The following is a 17,547-nucleotide window of genomic DNA, read 5'->3' as shown; positions in this document are numbered from 1 at the left end:
CAACTTGGGGCACTAGAAAGGGAAGGAGAAACTAAATTTCTGTCTTGAATAAAAGGATCCTAGCTAAGAACGTGAGTAGCCTCATTTGGGAAGGAAACCTAAGATTCAAGCCAATTCTTCTCTGAAAATTTCAACAGGAGCCAATGCAGTATATTGAACTAACATTTGTGATGCTTACAGACTGGGATTCACCAGAAAAATCTACCCAAATGTGCCTTCAGTTACCAATACTTCTTTGTGAAACAGGCTTGACAAAGAGCCCATATCATTTTACAATTAGAAACTGCGTGAGCTTAAGTTTAAGACTGTATGAGACTAACTTTCCCTCTTGGTAGAATGAAGCTAGTAATATCCACTTTACAGGATTTTTGAAAGGTAAAGTATGTCACGTTTTTAGCACAAGGCTGGCATGTCATCAAAAAAGCACACACACACACACACAAAATGTATTAATCATACCATCTTTCTGAACAGTGGTACTGCAGGCCTGTGACCTGCAAAAAGAGAGCCTTCAGCGGTCTGGCTTATCTCAGATAGCCTCCTTCCTCTAAACATGTTCCCCTCCAGGGACCGTCTTCCCACCGATAACCTATCTGTGCCTCTCAAGATACCCTGAAGCCTTCTTTTCTTTCCATACTAGGTGTTGGGGTTCCTCAAGGTAATTAGAGAAAGAGAAGGCACGGGGGAAGATGATTTAACTGTGAGTAAAACTTGCACGGTGAACACAATAAAACAAATAACTCAAATCCTTGCAAAAGTCATTTCAACAGAAGAGTATTCAAAAGAGAGGGGGAAGAAACTCATGCTGTGTACTGTTCCTTTTATTCAAGGGCTGAGTGGTGAAGCCCCCTAAGACTTCCAGGTTATTTTCCTTTTTTCTTTCCTGCGTAGTCTTTAGTTGTTCACATTCCAAATGGTGGTTGCTGCTTTCCAGGGACATGTTCAGGAGGGCAGCTGCCTTGGAGGTAGGTTACCAGGTCTCCTCTGCATTTTACATGCACACAAAGACTCCAGAAGGGGCTAGAGGCCTCTGCTAGCTGTTAGAGGTAGGTAGGTCCACTGCGGCATGCTGCTCTCTGCCTCTTAGCCCCAGAGTCTGCTTTTGGCTGTGGTTTTAAAAGAGCCCCTCAACAGATGCTCTATTTAATAACTAAAAGACAATAAAAACTAGAGTTACAAGCCAACAAGGATCATACTGTCTCTTAAAAATATTTAATCATATTAATTTCTTTAAGTATATATTAAAAAAAAAAAACCCAGTACTTAGTATTTGAGATGCTGGCATTTTTTTTTCAATACTATTTAAGACATTCACAAAAAGCTGCCATTCTCAAAAGCTGAATGCTTAAGCAATACATATTGCGCATGCAGCCAACATGCTCAAGAAGCACATGCAGATGCATTTTAAACTAAACGCTACTATACAAAACTAATACAGTTTTGAAATGTACTTAAGGAACAGGATAATCTAGCAACCTAGACACATTAACATGCATACCTTACAAATTCTAAATGTAAGCTTAATGCTACTTTGGTCGATACTTCCAGGTACAAGGCTATTTATTCTCATGTACAGAGCAAATACCAGGGTCTATCTTTTCTACTGGTAGGGGTGTCTCCTTAATTAGGAGGAAAAGTGAGAGTTTTAAGATAGAAATTTGTTAACTGCCTATTGAGAATAATTTTTGAGGGAAAATAATTGGTGAATTTATTTTGAAAAAATTTCCTATTATATCTCCATCCTCAGCTACCACCATGCAGTAGATTAAAGAATCTGAAACATCCTGAAAGGAAACTAATGCAATCTACACTTATTCAACTGCCAGAAATAAAATCAGAAAAAAATAGCCTATTAAGTTGCAGCTCTAATTCTCACTTTGATCTGTGGTTAGCGGTTGCCTAGAGCAATCTTTAAAACTTAACAAGATGAAATGATATAACTTATGAGAAGTTCCTTCCTGGCAGATGTGTGGACCACTGGTGGTCCATTGAACAGTTTAAAAAATGCTGATGTAGGATCAGGCTATGGTGCTTTCAGCACTTGTCCCCAAGTTCCTTTTTTTATATCTCACTTCCTTACTTAAGAGCTAAGTAAAAGAGGAAGGGAAAGGGGAAAAATTGTTATGTGAAATGCAAGGGAGGTTACGTATGTCCCTATCAATTTTACTCTCTAATCACCCACTTTTCCATCAAAATTTTAGACATCTAAATTTATGGCTCCAGTGAGAGCAATGATTTAAACATCTATCCTGAGAGAGTGGGGAAAGATCCTCTTCTCCCTGGTCAACAGTCTGTTCTGAGAAGGAACCAGTTTAAACAAGGATAGATGATGGCTCATTGGGATGAGTGACAGGTATGTTAATTTCTCTGGAAGAGCCACGTTCTCTACTGGAAGACAGAACTAAAATGCCATGGCCTCACATGGTTTCCTCTCGAGTCTTTTTGGGAAAAGAATGAGCTACCTCAGGCAGCATAGCTACTTCAAGGCTGTGAACTGAACTTGAGGCCAAACTTCCCTAAGCTGGGCCTCTATCTTTTCAGGTTCATGTGCACTTACGTTATAAGCATCATGCATGGGAGAGCTAACTGGACGTGCGCAAGCAGAACATGCTAAAGGGAAAGGAGTCCAGGGAGGGAGGAACAGCAAATACGCAGGCTTAAGCAAGAGATCTACAAGAAAACCATAATCTCTCTCCATCCTCCTCTCCCTCAGGAATAAATAAACATAATTTGCATAAACCACCAGGGAGGAGGGACGCTTGATTTTAATGAGAAAGTTAAAGAGATTTCAATGGAGCTCACCCAGTTTGTTCCTCAGATGTGGCAAATCATATATCCCCACAGTTCCCAGTTGCATGAAAAACTGACTGATAAAATCAGTGACATCCTATGAAGAGTTTACAATGGAAAACTGAGTCATTACGTTGCGATGAAGCATCATCAAGAAAGAAAACAAATAGCGAGGCATGTGGTAAGTGCTCAACTTCAGATTCTTTTCCTCACTTTAAACACTTTAAAAGGAAACATTAAGTTATTAAAAAAAAAAAAGACAAAAATCCTCATCTTGGTGTACTGAATCTATATTAAAACAAGTAAATCTATCCCCAAAACAAATATTCTATATGTTAAATTGTTATATCTTTAAAATGAGCCCAGAAGGCACAGTGGAAAAATGGTACAAGATTCCCAGATCCTTTTTGTAGAGACACATGATTGACATTTCTGGCTGTTGGGACAAATTTGAAGTTTACAAGTCGCTAGCACACAAAATGGGCAAATAAATCTTCTGTTACGGACTTCCCAACATACTGTTCCTGTTTTGAGTACCAACTTGCTCTAACACTCACTCATAGTAGTGCTCTGTTAAGACAGGTAGGTTCCAAACAAGAACTCAGTTAGAAATCAGTAAGGTTTGCTTGCCAATCACCAAATAAATTTTCAGCCATAATGAGTCTGGTTTCCCTTCTATGCATCTTCTTCAGCCCTCGAGTAGCTTAGTCTTCAAAATAAGACCTGAGTTCATTCTCTACTGCTCCCTTTTACAGCCTCAGAGAAAGTGAAATGAGAAACAATGAAAAGTTAGAAAGCCTATTCAACTTGAGGGTATTGTTCCGGAGCTGGGTTTGTTTCATCCCACTTCCTTCCTTGGCAATCTGGTGGAGGATGGGGTAGAGGAGTTTTGTACATGCTCACAATAAGAAAAAAGAACAATACATAAGAAACATAAAAAAAAAAAAAAAGCCGTCTACCCATCCACCACTTAAAGTCAGCCATAATTAGACACCCTTTATATTGTTCTGTTACTTTGTGTGTTTTTATATAAGAGGTTGGCTGTTTTTCATCTGCAGGTACTTTTAAAGGGTGCAAATTTGCTGGAGTGTGCCAAGTATAACCAAGCAGTATGGCTATTAAAATTTGATAGTCTTAGAAAATGGCCTGCAGGAAGTACTCTTTTACCTTGGCCTGCACATCGTTTCAAAGGAAAATTGAATCTGAATGTCTCTAAGAGAGTCCATCTTGACATAGGTCGAATTACTCCTTACTGTTTCACATGAAGTTGATTCAAATGCTTATTCGGTATCTGCCTGGGTGAGCTGTAAACTCATTTGAGTTTGTAACCCCCATGAAGTATGCTGATAACTGAATGTCTGCAGGAAGTTGAGTAGAAAAAAAGTGCCTCTTAAAAATATAAACCTAGTGCTTCTTGCCTAACTCAACCTATGCAAAAACTTTCAGTGTCAAGATTTCCTTCCAAACTTTTGTCTAGGTTGAAGTCATATGTACAAAAAAAAAAAAAAAAAGACAGATCATCCCCACTCCACTGTCAATTTCTTATGCAATTAAAACCAAGGGAAAAACAGGTTTAGGAACCTGAAATCATGGAAAATTCTGTTGTTTTCCAGGTGAGGCCTGAATAAGGAGACTCAAGCAAGTTCCTGGCACTGAGAGTGGTTATTACAATGGCTTCAGGTTGGAAGGCAGGGGGAATGCTGTGGAGGCTGTCTGATCTGTTGAGCTGCAGGCTGATCTGGGGGAACAGAAGGTGGAGCAGGAGCCTGTTAGAAAACCTTGCATGTTTCACCTGCTCAGCAAACTCCAGCAAGGAACAACCCTAAGAAACAATCTCAAGAAAGCATATCTGAAGAGGGGAAAAGGAAACAAGTGGTAGGGTGGGGTATGAGTCATGGGAGAGATCTGGAAATCCAACTGATAAGTAGAATAACAACGGAGGGTCTAAATGGCAAAAGCTTGTCACATATTTCTGCAATAGCAGTAGGTCCAGTAAATTATGTTGAAGTTTACATGAGACATTTAACACTTGAATAGTAAATACTGCTTACAGTTTGATAGTTTTTCTTTTTTTAAAAATAAGTTAATTTTCATTTAAAAGATACTTTCTAAATCTGTAGGGAAAAAAAAATCTCACATGTTTTGTTCATTAAATACTTGCACTTTCTTGAGTTACACGCCCAGGATGTTTTCGCCAGCACCGCTGTAGGAAATATCTTGACACTTAACATAAAAATCTTGCCAGATTTTACCACAAGTGTCACACCAAAAGTGCTTGACTGTCCTACTACACAAAGTCAACTCCACTGTATCATTTTTCTTAAATTTGTTAAACTCGGCTGCTCCCCACTACTTTTTCAGTTGGACTTGCTAAAAGAACATGGCATTTTACCACTCTGCAAAACATGTGTAGCTGAAACTACTTGATTACGTTAAGAAAATTTTAAAACCTCAGATGGACACTTTTAAAAATATATTGAAAACAGTAGCAGAACACTCTTCCTACTTTTATTCCTAAGGAGAGAATAATATCCAGAAGCATATGATTAGGTAGGGTTCTACCCTTGAACAGGGTATAGATGGACCCGTCCTACTTATGGCTAAGAACATTTATAACTTTATTTGGCTTTAGAAAGTGGTTTTCTATTGATCTGCAACTAATGTTCTGAGGCTATGGATAAAAACCAAATCTGCTTACACTGTGGCTTTTAAAGAGAAATAGAGCTGACCCTTGAACAAATGAACAACTCAGGGTTTGGGGCACTGACCCTCTAAGTAATTGAAAACCCATCTATAATTTATAGTCAACTCTCCATATGCAGGGTTCCACATCTGAGGAACCAACCAACCGTGGATCCACATCTATGGATTCTACCAACTTTGGATTGTGTAGTACTGAAGTATTTACAACTGAAAAGAAAATCTATGAGTGGGTCTGTGCAGTTCAAATCTTGAGTTGTTCAAGGGTCAACTTATACAAAGAAGCGTCCCAATTCCTCTGTCAGTCACCAATTGTTCCCTCTGTCCCCACCATCTCTGGACTTCTATTTAAACTAGGAGCAGACAAACTGATGGGAAAATATTAACAGAGAGGAACTGCCCTTGCCTATTTCTGATTATGTCTCAGGTAATGAACAGTGATGTTAGAAGTTTTGCCACCCATTTCTCCAATTCTACAGAAGTGAAGAATGAAATATCTTCTAGCCAAATAGGTAGAACTATTTACTCAGCCATTTATATACTGTGCCCTAACTTATACTTAAGTAATTTATCCAACCTATTTCTCAACTGAATTCTACTTCATTTTCACTTTCTAAACAAATATCGATTAAGTACCTATTTTGTATCAAGCAAAAGAAGGAGAAGGGAGAGGAGAGAAAAAAAGGAAGGGAGAAAGGAAGGCGGAGGGAGGACAAGAGGGTACATAATAACAACTATTCTTGAATATCTCTTCCCCTGAGCATAAATTCCATAAGCAGTCAATAACAGAGCACCTACAAGGGGTCTACAAAGCCCTACGCTCATCAATGTGCAGACCAAGAATGACATTCAGATGGAACCACATTTACCTACAATTTAAAAAATCATATAGATACTATCATGATTTTTAAAAATACATGGTATCCAGGGGTGATAATAAAAAATGTTTAATAACTGGTCAAGCATGGGCTTCAACTAATAAAATGAACTGCTGGTCCCTCAACAGCCAGGAGAGATAGACTGATTCCCACCGGCTGAATATCAGACCAGCCAATCCAGGCGAGGGGAGACAACTTTGTCCTGTCTCTTTTTTCATATTAAAACGGGTTCTCATAGTGAAAAAAAAAAAGTATTGGGAGATAATATTCTAAGAACTTTCGTTGGCTCAAATGCTAACACCATATCCTAGTTAGTGATTAAGTCACAACCCACGAGAAATCACATCCATTGAGAAATCACAATAAATTTAGAAGTTAGTCTTTTCTTGGTGCTTGTCTTTCATCATCTTTAACACACCCAGTCCTCCGCCTTCCCACGAAATCTCTATAATTCGCCAACTCTTACCAGATGTTTTAAAGGCTACAGATCTTATCCCTTTAAAAAGTCTATGTTTGTTTATTTATACCCTATTTATAATTAGGAACAACTAGTCTCCAGCTTGTGGATTCAGTTTAGTTAAACCACGTGACATTCTGCTAACAGGAAAAGTTCCAACTTCAGAAGGACTTCTGGGAAGGATACCTCAGATAGATTGCTGTGTGTGCCCAACTGCTTTACCCTAGATTGTGCCTGCAATTGGAAGCAATGTGTTAGACTACAAGAGTGGACAACAGCTCTTCCCTGGTGAGAGAAGGAAACATGCTGTGCTGGCTGGGCTACTTTTACTTTAGCCCAAGGAGTAACTCTATGCTATCTCTCTATCTTAGTTTAGTCAAACAAGTTATTTACATGAATGGATTTAGCACATTATAGTACTTCAGTGAGTCATTCAGGTCAATTTCACACAGCTAAGAAGCAATGATAATACTATAACATATATATATATTTTTTAACCTCAAGAAAAAAAATTTATAAAGTCCCACGCTTTCCTACAGATTCAGTATAAAGTCAAATGACTAAGGTAACACTTTAGAAATAAAGTTGTAGTAATAAAGAAAATAAATTAAAAATTGAGTCATACTTAACAAATTTAAATACAGATTGATTGTACATACTCAAATGTAGATCAGGTGTGTGTTTTTTTTTCAAACCTACCAAAGTCATAATTTTAAATAAAGTGGCAAAATTACACCACCTAGTTTCTCTTGGGAAAAATGGTATCCATTCTGGTCATCTTCTTAATCTAACATTAAAATACTTTTCTGTATTAGAAAAGACTTCAGATATCACATCACTGAAAATTTGAATGCATATTCCAACAAAACTAACCTTAAAAAAGGCAAACCACTTGTAGTCATTCAATACGATCTCAAAGCCTTGATTGTAAATGATGGTGAAATGGCCAGAATTCCCAAAGTCATCATATGCTGTATCCAACTTCTTAAGGTGCACCACTACTTTTTTTTCCAGTGGTCCTAGGAAAAGAAAATGCATAACAAAGGAAAATTATTTGGACTTCAATGGGAGCAAAAGTCTCCTCTATAAGTTCCACTATTCTTAAGCTGGTTTCCTTTCGTGCTACCCAACTTGGGCAGACCTGGCTTGTGAAGATATTGGAGTCCTCGTTTTGTTGCCTCCCTCCGTGTAATCTCACAGGGGTCTCAGGCAAGATGTGAAGCGAAGTCTCAAAAGATACGTCAAGTAGCTCAGCAGGCAGAGAGACTCCAAAAAGTACAGCCACTATACCTTCCCACAGCAAACACTGGAGAAATTTTTCTACTGAAAAGGAGAAATGGAGGATGTTGAAAATAACAGGCAAAAATGGGCAGAAGGCAAAATGGTAGTCAAAAAGTGGACTAGAAAAACAAAAAGACCTACTATCAATTCATGAGAACAAAGCGGGGGAGGGGTATAGCTAAGTGGTACAGAGCGTGCTTAGCTTGCATGAGGTTCTGGGTTCAATCTCCAGTACCTCCATCAAAATAAATAAATAAATAGACTTAATAACCACTCCCCCCCCAAAAAAACAAAGGAAATGATCTCTTCAGAGAAGAAAAGGAGTATCTTTCTCCTAAATGGCTCTACAGTTCAGAACCTCAGAATCCGAATCCTTCGAAAGTATTCCGCAAAACTTGAGGTTTCTATCCTAGAGATAGCTAACTTGTGCTGATAGGAACTAAACTTTTAACCTTCAGAAAATGGGGACTCAGATCTGTGGGTATCTTGAATGTTTAGATTAAGGTCCAAAGTGTGGACCTTATAGGCAAAGGCTGCCTGAAAAAGGTTCTGTTGTGTCCATCTGGAGGTTTCCACATTTTGGACAATGTTTCCCTGTTTTAGATTAATGCTCTGAAATAGGAGATTCCATGTGATAGAACATTGCAAACCCTGATCTCCCTTCTGCTTCGGACCTCCAGGTTCAACTTTTAAAAGAGAAAATGATTATAATGCCCAGGACTCTGGAATGCCACATAGTTATCTGGAGTTGGACAGCTGAAGAAGTCTATTTTAGTAACAAACGACCTGGCAATCTCTGTTCTGTTAATAAGCAAATAGCAGTTGAGTGCTTCACTCATTCTGCACAAGCCACAGGGTGATAAGGGCTTGGGCAGAACAAGAATGACTCTCCTGACCTGAGATTGTGTGTTTTTTCTTCTCCCTTCAAGAAATTCTTTGTCTTTGGGATAACCATGTTACCTGAGGGCATATGGAATGTCCCAGGGTGTTCAGACACTAGATATTTATTGAGAGCTTTCCATGAGCTAGGCACAGCTTTTGGCGCTGACCTTTTCAAAATATAACTACTGACTAAAAAGTTATTACAAAAAAAAAACCAACACTTTTATATACTATCTCCCTGCAATACATGAAACTGTGGGGTGGTACCAGAAGTTTCTTAGACTAGCAGCATCAACACATGTCCAAATCAAAATCGCTGGGCATACGGACTCTTTCCCACAACCTAACAAGAGAGGAAAACTTTAACTGCTATATTCTTGACAGTCTTGGAGCTCATTTTTCACTGGCACAATAAAAAACTGAAGATTGGACGGGGAGAATAATAAGATTACTCGGTCTCAACTCTCTTCCAAACCAAACAAAGCAAAAAACAACAACAACAACCAAAAAAAACCACAAAAGTCAAGGAGGAATAAAGTTCTTGCAAAGAGTCTTGAGGCCCCGGGAATAACCCAGGCCATGTGAAGTTAGAAGTTCTCAGCAGCTCCACTTTGACCTCGCTGCCCTGGAGCGGGAGAGGGCACCGAGGGATCCAAGTCCAGCCAGGACGTCCCAGCCAGCGCCTAGCGGGGTCGTTGCAGGAAGAAGGGCTGAGGGACCAAAGGGAAGGCACTCCAGACAGGCAAGGGAAGGGAGCGGGTCCCAGAGGGCCGGCGGCTTACCCATAACCGTGCAGTTGACGTCGCGCTGGGAACCGCTGGAGCCCACCTGGAAGACCCAGGTGCCCAGCAGGTCAGGGTAGGTGCAGTTGGCAGGAGTATCGCAGTGCACGGTGCCCGCACCGCAGAGGAGCACGAGGAGGGCGGCGAGCAGCGAGTGGGGTCGGGAACCCATGCCGGCGGGGCCCGGACGAGAGGCGGGGGAGGGTCAAGAGCCGGAGCTCAGCCGGCAGGGACACAAGCCACCGCAGCCGCGCGCGCGCGCCTTAAAATAGTCAGAGGGGCCGGAAACCCGAGAGCCGGAGAGGGCGGGGTCCCGGCGCGGCGCGGGGCCGAGCTCCCGGGAGTGGCTCCGCCCCTCAGGTGGGGGCCCGGGAGCGCGCGCCCCTCACCTGGCGGCAGCCGGACCGCTGCCCCGAGAGCCCGGCGCCGGGTTCAATTAATTACCAGTGTCTCCCGAAAGGACTGAAGAGCCACAGCTGGTCCGCGCGCGCCCAAACTGCTCTCCTATAGAAGTAATGGAGAAAGAGAGAGACAGAAGCAAAGGTCAGAGAGGGACCGAGACCCAGAGAAGGGAGGTGGGGGAGGGGAGGGGGGTGGGGGTGGGGAGGACAGAAGATGAGGAAAAGGTTCAGAGAGGGAGCGAGCTAACGAGTATTTTCTTTTACTTGCTTGTCTTCCGCACTTGGTCCTCACCAACTCGGTTAACCTTTTTTTTTCCTTAGAACGGTTTTCCGTGTGACCCTCAGCCACCCCAAGTGTTTGAGAACTGCTCTTTCGTTTTCCAAAACTTTCACTCCCTTTTTTTTGTTGTTGGGTTTTGTCTGTTTCCTGTTGTTGTTTGCCTGTTATCCACAGGAAGATTCTGCTGTAGTGCAAACTTGGAGTTTTTGTGAATTAGGGATTTCCCCCCCTCACCCTTGCTAACCTTATGGGCTTTATTTGCGCACGCGCGCGGATACATCCAAGCTAAAGCTCTTGTTTTACAGCTGGAAAGCGGGAGGCCCAGAGAGAGGAAGTAACTTGCCAGGGTGAGGAAGGGAGCTGGTGGGAGAAAGCTGATCTTATGAGCAGGTTCCAGGGTGCCAGTCTGATCGCCAGGAATTATTAGGTAGCACTATATTCCAGGTACCTCTTTGCTCAGTTTAAATATCACCCTTTTCTGTGACAGCTCCCCTGGTCTTCCTGGTTGTTGGAAGTTGGGGCTCCTTTCGTGCACAGAGCCTTTTAGACATCAGGCTCTGTGCAGCATGGACAAGTCATGAACAGGACAGACTTTGCTATGTCCCTGGCCTCTAGGGCATTTTTGCCCTCATCACACTGGTTACAAATAAATACTTGTATGTTCACTTTTTCCACCAGATTATAAGCATTCAAAGGGAGCAAGTCCACATTATTCACCTTTGTCTCCCTAGATTCTGGCTTGAAAACACTCAGTAAGTGTCCTGGGTTGTTAAAAATAAATGCACTTAATAACCTTAGCTTGGTTTCAAGGCCTGAAAGCCAGTTTCCATTTGGCAGAGGAGTTGCCCTTGAGAGCTCAGAAGTGAAAACGCTCTCTAATGTAGTCACAGACTGCAAAGGCAAGGGTAGGGCCAACACGCTACTTCTGGGTTTTGTTGCCCTTAGGATGAAAAGCTGACAGCATATAATTAGGCTAACACTTACATTTAAAGATACACTGACAGAGTAACATTGTGTTCCTAATCTCTGGGAAAGTGTATCATTGGTTGTTAAAACATGAAAATTTTTACTAGATCATCAATGTTGAAGTATTGAACAGTCAAATTGGATATTTCTTTAATGGTGTAATCAAAGTAGCACACTTGATTGTGAAGAAATTTGAAAACATGTCTTTATTCAATGACCAAATAGAAAAGAATCTTGGAGACCTCTTAATCTAATGGATTCATTTTACTATTGGGAAGTGAGGATCCAGAGATAATAACTTGATGAATGCCACATTGCCAGTTACTGAGATTCAGGACTAAATCTCAGGTACCTTGAATTTTAATTTAGTTTATTTCCACTCATCTAATAATTCCCAAACTACTCTCCCTCAATATAAAATGTTAGCCCTCTTTCCATTAGCAGGGAGAAAAATTAATTAGTGATTCTGAAATTGATCAGACCCCAAATTTTATTTTTATAACAAATATAGACATTTTACTATTTTGAAATGAAATTCATATATGAGCTACTTACACACTTACAAAGAAAAAGAAAATACCAAATAATACAAAGGGCAAATAAAAAGATATTTCAAAAAATAAAATAAAAATGGGGGGAAAAATCCCCTCGTGGATCAAACCGTGAAGAAATAAGAAGGTATAAATATTGAGAAAAAAGAAATTTTAAATAAAGGTCTAATACAAACACAAATATTTCGTTATCTAAAATGCTCATGTATGAATGTACTGAAAAATAGAATGAGACATTCAGATACTCGCACTTTCTGTCTCTGTGTAAAATTGTAGAATCACAATAAAATTGCCAGGTACCCTTTTTTTGGAGAACAGAAATTATTTCAGTGAGTTATGACTCAAATACCTCTTAATCTAATGGATTCATTTTACTATTAGGAAATGGAGATCCAGAGATAATAATAGCTTGATGAATATCACAGTTGCCTTATCAGATGGTCATTTAAATATCATACCTCCGTTATTAATGCTAGACAGCTTTTGGTTAAGTTCCAAGCAGAACAAAGTACATTCCTGTTGATTTATCTGGAAGTAGCACTCCTGAAGTTTGGTATATCTTAAAATGATATGAAATGAAAGTTCATATGCAAACCAGAGTTTGGTGCGAGGCTCAGATCGTTAAAGTACATTTATAGAGAGGCAGCATTGCTTAGCAGTAGTTCTCAACGTGTGGTCCTAGGACCAACAGGACTGGCATGGAATTCCTGGCCTCTACCCCATACCTATTGAATCAGAAAATGTCTGGGTAAGTCCCAGCAATCCGTGTTTTAACGATTCCCTTCAGGGGGATCTTAACACAGCTACAGTTTGAGAATCACTGGCTTAGACATGAACAGCAAAGGCTTGAGTAACACTGCCTGAATTTGAGGCATGGCTCTGCCATAATCTTGAGGAAGTTATTTTACTTCTTTTTGTGCCTTGGTTTTCTGATCTGTGACATGTGTATAATTGTACCCCCTGTGACTACTTGGTCTGGTTTTGAGAAGACTAAATGGGTTAATACAGAGTCTGTAGAGAACTGACTGACTACATTTATTATTGTGTATATTTCTATTAGAAAACCATCCTTAGTAATTAGACAGCAGGTTCCAAATCCTGTTCTCCACTGTAATCCTAGCACCCTGAATAATTTCTGGCACACAATAAGTTCTCACATATTTGTTGAGTGAAGGAATAGTATGATAGACATAAATATATCTGCATTTCATGGATTTGGCAAAGGGCATCAGGGTTTCCATATTTCCTACTTTGTGAATAAGTTTGAAAGCCGCTGTTCTGGAATGCATATCAAAACAAAAAGAATCATAGAAATAGAGAAAAAACTTGGCATATCACTGTAGAATACTCTTTGGTTTTATATATATTTTGTCATTGGTAACAACCATAATAATTTCACTTATTTAGGACTTCATATTTTACCAAGGTAATTCACATATATTGTCTCAGTTACTTAGTAACGCTGCCTGGGTTGGCTGGTTGCACTCTGCCAATATTTCTCAAATTTTTTATCCTTAGGACCACTTTGCATTCTTAAAGATTATGGGGACTCCAAAGAGCTTTAGTTCATATGGCTTATACCTGGAAATATTTACTCTATTAGAAATTAAAAGTAAAAAAATATTAAGTATTGACTTATCCATTTAATAATGAAAATAAAATGAAAGTAACACTTCTAAAAAATATATAGCTATATTTTCAAAACAAGGAAAAATTAGTGAGAAGAGTAACATCGTTTTACAGTTTTGCAAACTGTCTATGCCTGGCTTACTGGATGAGTGCTGTCTTATCTGCTTCTGTACTCCATCAGTCTTATATGTTGTTTTGGTTGGGGAATATGAAGAAAATCCAGCATCATAAAGATATGTAATTGAAAAAGAAAGAACCTGTGAATCCCAGAAGGAGTCTCATGGGTCCCTTGGCTCCTTAGACCACATTCTGAGAACCTCTTCAATAGAATAATTTTGCAATCTGAGACTCTCTCACTGTCAGCCATTTGAAAACTGTGTGCCTTTGGTCACAAGGTGAATAGGGACAAGCAGAGATTGTTGTTATATGGCCACAAACAGAATTCCAAGAATTGAAAAACCACTCAAGCACATTACCTTCTGATTGTGAATCACGAATATCATTTTTGTATATAAGGGGTGGGAATATTCTAGGTTACTTTAGTTAGGATACAGAAATAGAGAGAGGACATCCTTGAATTTGATGGACTGTGAGCTGATGAAGTTAGAAAAATAACAGTTACACTTTCTGTTTGAATAGGTTATCATCATTTGCACAGTACATTCATATATTTCAATGTGATGCTCATCTCCCAGATAGTATCACTCCCATTTTACAGATAGGAAAACTGAGGTTCAGAAAAGATAAGTGGCTTTTCTGTGGTCAAACTGCTAGTGAGTATAGATCTGATAACCAATGAAAGACTTCTGGTTTTAAGTTAGAGTGTTAGAATGGAATCATCTGCTTCTTGATAGAGTCAGTTATAAAATTAAGAGGAAGACAGTTTCTACAGAAGATGCATGCTGAGGCAGCTGTGGAACTGGGAATTACTGAGACAGTCTCTATTTGATCCCACTCTCACTTCTCTGTTTCCTTCTGTTAAATAAACCACATTTTTGAAATGAAAAATTTGAAGAAGCGTCTTCTTTTCCTGACTCACCACACAGCAAGAGCCAAGAAACGATGAATGTCTCCACTTTGTTCCTTTCCACCCACACCACTCTGGTCCAACAAACGATCATTTCTCACTGGCCAGTGAAAATTACCTTCTAATTTCATCTACTTTTTCTTGAGTTTAGTGTCAATATCAGGATCCTAAATGTCATCCTTGACTCTTCCTTCCCCCGCGACCCCCCATCTGCCCAATTATCATACACCACCGTAATTTTTTACTTAAATATTAACCACCTCAAGGTACTCCCAATATTGACAAGCAGAATACTTCTTAGTAGGTTACGTTTGTGTCATCTTTCAGTAAAATTCTACAAGACCCTGCATGATCTCACTGACCTATCCCTTCCTCCCTCCGTTGCTCCCTTGCCGTCTCTTGATCCTCAAACACTAATTCCTTCCGTCTCCATTCCTTTGCACTTAGCTAGCCTCTCTGCCTGAAATAATTTGCCTAGTTCTTCGCATGATTGCTCATTCTCACTGTGTGAAATTCTCACTGATAAGTATTTTGCCTCTTTGCGAAGGCCTCCTCTTGGCCATGCTGTCTGAAGTGGCCCTCTCCTCTCCATCTATTCATTTTATTACTCTGTTTATTTCTATATAACAATTTTAAATGCCTATAATTATTGCCCCTTCTTGTTTATTATGTATCTGCTCCACTGGAACCTAACTTCCATGAGTTTTGGGCCTTGTCTGTCTTATTCACTACTGTATCACCAGGACGCAGTAGGTGCTCATTAAATATTAAATGTTGATTGAACTTACTCTCCAACGTTGAGAATCAAGTTTATTGGAAGCAGATTTTTAGGGGGCAAACCCTTTGTGTCACCAGGTGATGAGTTCTATACTTCTCATGACTTACAGCTCACTTACAGAGATATTCAATTAGTATAAAGGACCAGCTTGCAAGCCCCAGCAACATCTGAAATTTTAAGTTAATGTGCCTGTGTGGTTGAGTTTGGAAGTTGTAGAAGCTGACCCAGAACTACTTCGTAAATGTTTGACTTGCTATCAGGAAGTCGAGTTAGAAACTCATGTTGGACAACAGGAAGGCTAGCCCGTGCCTTTGCATTTTATTTTCAGAGTTTTGCAGTTGAGTTTGACTTCCCTTCTTTCCATAGGTCATTGCTGAAAGGGAAACACGAAATCAAACCAGGTAAATTCTAAAATAGCAAACTATAGATTCTTGGCATGAAGAGAGCAAAACATGGTGACTAATTTAAAGGTCAAGACTATCAGTTTCTCCAAGTTGAGAAAATCCATTCCTTTTCCAAGAATCAGATTACTTACCCAGGTAATGATATGGGAACAATAAAATATTTCATTTTAATAAGTTAAAAATAAGGACATTATATATTATTACTTATTATTTAAGTTGACAGGATCAAGCTGATTAATGGGTTTCTCTTGTTTTTAAAACAACATTTAGTATCCTTATGATTTAAAAATAAACACTGGTTTCTTCCGTACAGCACAGGAACTATATTCAATATCTTGTAGTAACCTGTAACGAAAAAGAATCTGAAAAGGAGTATATGTGTGTGTACGTATGACTGAAACATTATGCTGTACACCAGACATTGACACAACATTGTAAACTTCCTATACTTCAATAAAAAAAGGAAAAAAAGAAACAGATAGATAGTTAAATACATAAATAGATAACTTTAGTTCAGATACAATTAAGGAAACAGAACTCTGAGGAAAAAGTCCTCCAATATCATTTTCACTTGTTCCAACTCCTTTATTTTCTCACTTCCGCTTAACTATATTTATGTTTTTATTATATGATGCTACCATAAAATTCAATAAGACACTAAGTATCTTTTGCCATTGTGCTACAGATTTTTTTTACCCTACCTCCCCTTTTCTTTCCTATCCACACCCTGCCAAGCAAGGCAGCCTGTGTTCACTCCCTGGTGTGTATCTTTCCAAATGTTTTACTAAACTCACCCAGCCATTTGCAAACATGTTTAAGAAGCAGGGCACATAACAAGGACACAGGTTCTAGATCTGGAATGCCACGGTCTGAATCCTGGCACCTATGTGACCTTAGAAATGCTATTTGTCTTCTCTGACTCTGTTTCCTCATTAGTAAAACTGGGTTAATAACGGTACCTACCTCAGAAGGTTGTTAGTGAAGTTTTGACTCAGTTAATATGTGAAGTGCTTAGAGTGATGCTGCCACAGTGTAAGGACTACAGACGTGCTCCGTGTGTGTGGACTTTGGGGTTTATTGTCATGAAATGGGAACATACTCTGTACATTTCTCCTCAATCTGATTTTCGTTCTTTCTTTCAGTCCCCTCAGCCTGATTTCATTCCTAATATAATTTTTTCATTCTTAAAAATACATTGCAATGCTCCCTTTACATCAAGAAATTGAATTCATTTAAGGAAAAGAGCTGCATGGTACTGCTAAAAGGAAAAACACAGGTCCAAAATAGCATCACTAGTGCTAAAAGCCCATGATACCAAGCCTAGATTTAATACCTAACCTAATTGCAGTTTTGAACTTCCCCAAAAATATAATCTTAATCAACCAGTTTGGAATTTTCTGGTTAGCAGTAATGAGGTAATCTATCATATGGGCCCTCTCCATCCTCCTTTCCAGAGGGAGAAGAGGCAATCTGCAAAACCTTGCCAGTGCCTTCTCTCCCCGCAAAAAGTAGAGGTCTTGGCCCCCCAAAACCCTTCCCTATCTTTTGCAAATGACTTCCTTCTCCCAACCTCCTTGCTATAAATTTATAGCCTTCCATTTTGTACCACTCCCAAGAGCCCTCTTCTGTTTACTAGATGGGAAGCTGCCAGATTCATGAATCCTTGAATAAAGCCAATTAGATTGTCAAATTTACTTGACTGAATTTTGTTTTTTTTTAAATGGTACTCAGGGCATGTAAC

The 17,547-nt window shown here is 39.5% G+C and overlaps 1 protein-coding gene across 2 annotated transcripts in view; it reads right to left on the bottom strand.

Annotated features, from left to right (window-relative positions):
* Positions 1-10,292, bottom strand: part of CTSC (cathepsin C) — a 34,142-nt gene extending 23,850 nt beyond the window's left edge. The window contains exons 1-4 of one of the 2 annotated variants that reach the window (XM_015244435.3): positions 9,771-10,292; positions 7,699-7,844; positions 2,803-2,887; positions 807-1,150 (exon numbers count right to left, since the gene is read on the bottom strand). In XM_015244435.3, coding sequence (XP_015099921.1) covers positions 1,140-1,150; positions 2,803-2,887; positions 7,699-7,844; positions 9,771-9,942 — 414 coding nt within the window. In that variant the 5' untranslated portion in view covers positions 9,943-10,292 and the 3' untranslated portion in view covers positions 807-1,139. Of the gene's footprint in view, positions 1-806; positions 1,151-2,802; positions 2,888-7,698; positions 7,845-9,770 lie in introns of those variants that run through there. The other variant, XM_072969028.1, reaches the window with a different exon arrangement.
* Between the last annotated feature and the right edge of the window lie 7,255 nt (positions 10,293-17,547).

This window comes from Vicugna pacos, chromosome 10 (genome assembly GCF_048564905.1).
Source record: "Vicugna pacos chromosome 10, VicPac4, whole genome shotgun sequence".
Classification (NCBI taxonomy): domain Eukaryota; kingdom Metazoa; phylum Chordata; class Mammalia; order Artiodactyla; family Camelidae; genus Vicugna; species Vicugna pacos.
This window is presented reverse-complemented; position numbering and strand designations above follow the sequence as displayed.